Genomic DNA, 7,306 nt, shown 5'->3' with positions numbered 1-7,306 from the left:
GTTTTAAAGACTTTAAAGACTTTCCACGTTCACTTCCGTTTGGTTTTCAAAATAAGAGCTGAGCCCCCGCAGAGATGGAACATTTTTACTTTGACATTTGGCATCAAATCAGAAGCCTTGTGGCGTCATCAACCCCACTCTGACGTCATCAAATGTGGCCATCAAACGTGACGTACATTATGTAAACGAACAACTAGTGGAGCGCTGTAAACTGATATGTACCATAACCGATCTATATGACATCAGATATACAAATGTATACAAATGAATGGATGAGGTTTATTGTATATTTCACCTTTTCTCCAGATATTAACATTTCATTTCTATATTTTTATTCTATCGTTTGTATTACTTTCCATTGTTTTGCTGTGAGGTGCTGGGACATTGTCATTCCCCTTCAGGGTTGAATAAAGTATCATATATAAATATAAACTATGTACAGTATTAAACTGATCCTCCATTAAGGAGAGAGCAGAAGGAACCTGCAGTGCATGCTGGGTAATAGAAGCTTTCCCCCTGGACTTTGTTTACCTTGTACACTTGTAATCAACAGTGAAATTTAAACAATAACAATGTTTCCAGGAGGAGCATTTGGAAGTGACTGTAACAAGCGGCGTCACCGGGAACCCGTTTCCATGGAAACAACTCCAGAAGGAGAAAAGTGTTTTTATTTCTATCTTCTTTTTTGAACAAATAGTCTCTGGGAGATTCTAGGCTGCTTGTCAACGACCTCCTCCTCCTCTACCTCTCCTCCTCCTCTGGCACCTTCACCACTACCTCCCCCTCCATCACCACCCGGTCCCTGGAGGTGCAGCTCACGGCCACGAAGGCGACGGCCATCTTGACCCTGCGTACGGTCACCGTGGCAACGACCTCCTGGCCGACGTGCAGCGGCGCAGGGAAGCGCAGGTTCTGGCGCAGGAAGACGCAGCCGGGGCGGCGGGCGGCGAGCAGCGCCCCCACCAGGCCGCTGAGCAGCACGCCGGGCACCAGGGGGCGCCGGAAGGCGGTGGCGGCGGCGTAGGCGGCGTCCAGGTGCAGCGGGTTGGCGTCGCCCGTCAGCGCCGCAAACAGCGCCACCTGCTGCGAGGTGAAGGACTGTGTGAGCGAGGCGCGCTCGCCCACGTGGAGCCCCCTGCTGGAGGGGGTGGGGCGGGGCATCAGCAACACTCTGCACCACATGTGTGTGTTACGGTGTGTGTTGCTGTGTGTGTTACTGTGCGTGTGTTACTGCGTGTGTGTGTGTGTGTTACTGTGCGTGTGTTACTGTGTGTGTGTTACTGTGCGTGTGTTACTGCGTGTGTGTGTGTTACTGTGCGTGTGTTACTGTGTGTGTGTTACTGTGTGTGTCAGTCCAGCTCCAGATCTCGACTGTTTGCTGACAGTGACAGCAGGAAAGGAGACACCTGAGAAGGAGCAGTTTGTTATTTGATTTGATTTTGTACTTTATTCATTTATTGTACATGACACATTTGTACGTTCATTTTATTTCTTATTGTTTTTATTTTACGTCTGTTGTACTTGGCAAAATGTTCCAGGTAGTTTTTAGGTTTACTATATATTACCAACTTCATTGTTAAGTCATTTTAGGTCTATATTTATTGTTTATTAGTAAGGAGAAGAATAAAGTGTTTAATAAGTTGTTTTTACAGATTGGTCATGTACTGTACTTTCATGTCTTTGTTGACGTGTTGTGCTCATTCCACTGTAATAAATCATCAACTTATTGTAAATCAAGGTGCAACAACAGCAGAACTGACCTGCAGCACCCTGAAGGCACAGGCCTCCTTCTGGAAGGATCCCAGCAGCGTCAGCGAGCTCCACAGCCTCACCAGACCCCTGAGGAGGTAGGGGCCCCAGATAAGACCCTTGAGATAAGACCCCCAAGACACGGCCCCCTACATACAGCCCCTGACATACGGCCCTCGAGACACAACCCCCAACATACAACCCCCGACATACGGCCCCCGAGACACAACCCCCGACTTACGGCCCCCGAGACAACGCCCGACATACGGCCCCCGAGACACAACCCCAAACATATGGCCCCCGAGACGTAATCCCAAACATACGGCCCCCGACATACGGCCCCCGAAACACAACCCCGACATACGGCCCCCGAGACACAACCCCCGACATACAGCCCCCAAGACAACACCCGACATACGGCCCCCGAGACAACGCAGAACATACGGCCCCCGAGACACAACCCCAAACATACAGCCCCCGACATACGGCCCCCGAGACACAACCCCAAACATACGGTCCCCGAGACACAACCCCAAACATACGGCCCCCGACATACGGCCCCTGAAACACAACCCCGACATACGGCCCCCGAGACACAACCCCGACATACGGCCCCCGAGACGCAACCCCCGACATACGGCCCCCGAGACGCAACCCCCGACATACGGCCCCCGAGACCCAACCCCCGATATGCGGCCTCCGAGACGCAACCCCAAACATACAGCCACCGACATACCGCCCCCGAGACAACCCCCGTCATACAGCCCCCGACATATAGCCCCCAAGACAACTCCCGACATACGGCCCCCGAGACACAACCCCCACATACAGCCCCCGAGACACAACCCCAAACATACAGCCCCTGACATACGGCCCTCCAGACACAACCCCCAAGACACGGCCCCCGACATACGGCCCCCGACATACGGCCCCCGAGACACAACCCCCGACATACGCCCCCGAGACACAACCCCCGACATACGGCCCCCGAGACACAACCCCCGATATGCGGCCTCCGAGACGCAACCCCAAACATACAGCCACTGACATACGGCCCCCGAGACATGACCCCTGAGACACAACCCCCGAGATACGACCTCCAATATGAAAATAAAAGCACGGCTGGTCCTGGACCTGCTCAACACCCGCAGCACAGCCGTCTGAGTGTCCTCATCGAAGGTCAAGAGGTCAAAGGGGAACGCCGCCCCCACCTGGACACACACACACTACAGGTTACTGTCTGACTCAGCACGCACAGACACAGACACTGTCTGATCCTTGACCCCGCCCACCTCTCCATAGAGGCTCCTCAGTCCAGTGAAGATGAGCTGCTTCAGCTCAACAGCGCTGAGTCTGGTTTGCTGGTTCTGCAGCACACTGCACATGCACACACACAGAAGAACAATGTTATAATGATGCTTGTTATGATTATTATTATTAGGGCTTGATCCCCATTGTTATTGCTCGCCATTTTTTTCAGCGTTTTTCAAGCTGAAACACTCAAACACAAGCTGGAACACGACAACCCCCCCAAGTGTGGTTAGAACCAGGATGTTTCAGACATCTCGATTTTCAAGTTTGATCAATATCATCTACATTTGGAGCAGAAATGAGTGAAAAACTGTGGTCGTGTCATTCATTTGAGGAGCGCTTTGTGACATCATCACCAAAGTTGTGACGAAAGTCCAAGCTCCGTCTCTCGGAACCGCTTCCCGTCCGGCGACTGGGACGGCACAGTGTTGGCAGGCGACCCGGGTAGACGGACGACCCGAGCGGGGCTCCAGACGAACAGCGTCCCTTCGTCCCGGGGACGAAAGAAAATGTGTTTGTGACGAACAGAGATGTTCTCCAGGACCAAAGGGATGTTTGTGTGTGTATCAGCCACCAGGCCAAAACAAACATCATCATCCAGCACCAGCTGCACTCGCTCCCTCTCTCTACTCCCCACCCACATAGCCCCGCCTCCTCTCACCCACAGTGCAGTGTTGCGGGCGGGGCTTTGTGGCGCAGCAAAGTTGTTTTCCGGCTCCATCGCTTGCTCTCGGGCTCCATGCTTAGCTCCGTTAGCCCTTCTAGCCGCCAGCCCAAAGGAAACAATAGGAAACCCATGCCAAAGCTAATGCTAGCTCATTAGCCCTCTAGCTTTACTGAAACAATTCACATGGAATTGATTTCCTTTTATTTCTGAAATATTCAAATACATTAAAAAATTCTTGTTATTGAATTAAGACGATCTAAATACATATATTTTTATATTATAGTTATTTTCTTATTTGATTTGAATAATTTGATATGGGCAGAGGGTAATATCAAAACAAAGCAGAAACATCAGTTAACATGGGATACTATCAGACAATAATATATAATATCTGATGTGAATGTGACATTTCACTGTGCATGACCTTAACAACAATACTGTTTTCATTCATGTAAAAATCTTTTAATAAATATTCGAATTTACAACAGTCATTCTGTGTTTTCTTTAATAAAAATCTAAAATTATGTTATTTTAATAATTACTATTTCTTTAAACAGAGCAAAATAAATATAATTATTTATTTCTTCAACATTTTAATAGTGTTTTATTATGCCAATAATAACAACTAACATTTACTTTGGGACAGTTAAAATTGTATTTTGGTTTAGGGACAGCAGTAAAAGGAGTTATTCTGGAGCCTTGCCAAGCCCACGCTGCATTTCATGGAAATGCTGAAAACTGTGACTCCTGCTGCGTTTTACAAAACCTTGAAAACTATGAATGGGTCACAGGAAGCCTCTTGGCACCGCAGGAAGTTCTAAGAACCTTTGGAGGAAGCGTCCCTTTCTTGTGTTTCCACACTGCGTGATCCAGGAACGATGGTAATATTTAAAACACTGTTCTTCATGGATATTTAAACTCTACAACACAAGAGGAACATTCAGTGTAATACGTACCTATTGTTATTATTATTACTATTTTATATGATTATTATTTTTTTTATATGATTATTATAATATAATTATTATATTATTATTTATTTATTATTATTATTATTCAGTTAAGGCAGTTGGGACATTTATCTGTCATTAAATTTCTCAGTAAACGATGTATTGATCAGTGGACTGACAGGCAGACTCTGATGTAGTGGAAACCTGAAGCGTTCTTCAACACCACTCTGGATCCTTCCTCTGACTGAGGCATCCTACTGCTGAGGGAGAGACAGACAGACAGATGGATTGAGAGACAGACACAAAAAAACTTTATTAAATCCTCTGGGGAAATCCAGGAGTCACAGCAGCAAAAAAAAAACATAAAAGACAAACATTTTAATATGAGAATAAAAGTAACATTCAGTATTAACTTACCTGATATTAATATTACCCCGAGGTTATTAGTATTACCCCCAGGTTGTTAGGATTACTACCCCCAGGTTGTTAGGATTACTACCCCCAGGTTGTTAGGATTACTACCCCCAGGTTGTTAGGATTACTACCCCCAGGTTGTTAGGATTACTACCAGGTAGTTTACTTCATGGAACTTGGTCAGATAGCAGCTAACCTGCTCCTCTTTCAGCTAGATAGTAAAGTAGACATTGAAGTAGTTTCACTTATTAGTTATCATTTACGTAATGTTGTTATTTACGTGATAATGTTGTTATTTACGTCATAATGTTGTTACTTATTGCAGAAGCAGGCAGCACAACTCACCGCTGAACGACGCGTCGCTTTGCTCCTTCACGGCGTGCTCGCCTGCTGCACTGCGCATGCGCAGAACGCGTCCTGTCTTCTTCCGTCTCACAGCGCTTGTCAAACGGCTTCAAGACGCATCAGCGCCGCCCGCTGGTCTGGAGCGTGAACTGAAGCGTGACGGTAAACGACGCTGCCCCCGGAGGCCACAGGGCGCACTGCAGTCTCCACATGACGTGGTGATGACGAAAACAACCCGAGCGCTCGTTCCATTCTGTTCAGGGTCTGAAAGACTTTACTGTAGCATCAGTGGAGGATGAATGAAGTCTGAGTCAGAACGGATTCCTTGAAAAAATAACTTTCACTTAAATATATATACCACCCCCCAAAAAATTCTGCAAATCAAACAATGTTATTATGTGTGTGTGTGTGTGTATATATATATATATATATATATATATATATATATATATATATATATATATACCATTCTTATGACTATTATTATTAGGAGTCTCCTATTGTAATTGCTTGGGAAAAAAATCGATGAATTATTCAGGCTCAAACTATTTGAAACAGAAGAACGACAGAAGCTACAAACTAAGTCATCCAAAGCCAAAGCATCCACAACAGGGATAAAACTATCTGCAACACAACAATGACGGAAGCTACCGACACGGTTGAGGTGTCGTTTAAGCCGGTATGTCACAAACATCTTGTGATTGAAGTTTCATCCAAATCCATTCACATACGGAGCAGATATTAGCCAAAAATATGACCCGAAATATTCAGCTGCTCCTGCTTGACTGACACGCCACTATTCATAAACAAAATGAAGGAGATGAGATTTACAGTGAGACGCTTTATGATGTCATTATATTATTTACTGTCAATGAGATTTACGGTGAGACGCTTTATGATCTCGTCATATTATTTACTATAATGATATATACAGTAAGATGCTTTAGGATGTCATTATATTATTTACTATAATGATATATACAGTAAGATGCTTTATGATGTCATATTATTTACTGTCAATGAGATTTAAGGTGAGAGGCTTTATGATGTCATCATATTATTTACTATAATGATATATACAACAAGATGCTTTATGATGTCATTATATAATTTACTATAATGATATATACAGTAAGATGCTTTATGATGTCATCATATTATTTACTATAAATTATATTTACAGTAAGACGCTTAATGACATCTTATTATCTACTATAAATTATATTTACAGTAAGACGCTTAATGACATCATCTTATTATTTACTATAAATTATATTTACAGTAAGACGCTTAATGACATCATCTTATTATTTACTATAAATTATATTTACAGTAAGACGCTTAATGACATCATCTTATTATTTACTATAAATTATATTTACAGTAAGACGCTTAATGACATCATCATATTATTTACTACAAATGAGATTTACAGTGAGACGCTTTGTGACGTCATATTATTTACTATAAATTATATTTACAGTACATTGCTTAATGACATCATATTATTGACTATAAATGACATTTACAGTAAGACGCTTTATGACATCATATTATTTATGATAAATGTTCAGGTTCGGGTTCAGAATGTACGTTGGACCGTGTCCAGTGTGCGGTGTAGACTCTGTCACTCTGTAGTGGTTAGAGATTACAAACTAAATGTTTACGTGTGTATTTATGTACTTTGTTACCAGGTAGATATCTGTTGATCTGTTAGATTAATATTTTATCTCTTTGGTTCCATTACTTTACTGGAATCATGAAAAAAATACGAAAAGGAACTCGTGACCACATCGAGTTGAATACACTCTAAAGTACGACTGACTGATGCGTTCAAGATCCAGCGAGGCGTCGGAAAAATAGAAGCCGT

General features: G+C 43.9%; 2 protein-coding genes across 2 annotated transcripts; both read right to left on the bottom strand.

Moving 5' to 3' along the window:
- Nucleotides 1-71: 71 nt before the first annotated feature.
- Nucleotides 72-1,182, bottom strand: LOC307230298 (hydroxyacyl-thioester dehydratase type 2, mitochondrial-like; the record flags this gene model as incomplete). Its single annotated transcript, XM_080000586.1, has 1 exon — nt 72-1,182. One exon carries the CDS (start codon nt 1,180-1,182, stop codon nt 742-744), a length of 441 nt encoding a protein of 146 aa, XP_079856712.1. The 3' UTR covers nt 72-741.
- Nucleotides 1,183-1,270: 88 nt separating this feature from the next.
- On the bottom strand, nt 1,271-5,470 carry rpp14 (ribonuclease P/MRP 14 subunit). The gene is made up of 6 exons (XM_080000587.1): nt 5,437-5,470; nt 4,857-4,937; nt 3,042-3,126; nt 2,884-2,960; nt 1,761-1,839; nt 1,271-1,406 (listed from the first exon to the last, which is right to left on the bottom strand). Exons 2-6 carry the CDS (start codon nt 4,928-4,930, stop codon nt 1,350-1,352), a joined length of 372 nt encoding a protein of 123 aa, XP_079856713.1. The 5' UTR covers nt 4,931-4,937; nt 5,437-5,470; the 3' UTR covers nt 1,271-1,349.
- Nucleotides 5,471-7,306: the final 1,836 nt, after the last annotated feature.

The sequence above is a fragment of the Zeus faber genome (genome assembly GCF_960531495.2).
Source record: "Zeus faber genome assembly, chromosome: 5".
Lineage (NCBI taxonomy): Eukaryota > Metazoa > Chordata > Actinopteri > Zeiformes > Zeidae > Zeus > Zeus faber.
Note: the sequence above shows the minus strand (reverse complement) of the source record. Positions and strands in the feature narration are given on the sequence as shown.

Coding starts and splice junctions, on each gene's coding strand:
- rpp14 (XM_080000587.1), bottom strand. CDS start 4,930: ATGCCTCAGTCAGAGGAAGGATCCAGAGTGGTGTTGAAGAACGCTTCA. Junction 3,127..4,856: donor CACTACATCAGAGTCTGCCT/GTCAGTCCACTG, acceptor GTGCATGTGCAG/TGTGCTGCAGAACCAGCAAA. Junction 2,961..3,041: donor TGAGGAGCCTCTATGGAGAG/GTGGGCGGGGTC, acceptor GTGTGTGTCCAG/GTGGGGGCGGCGTTCCCCTT.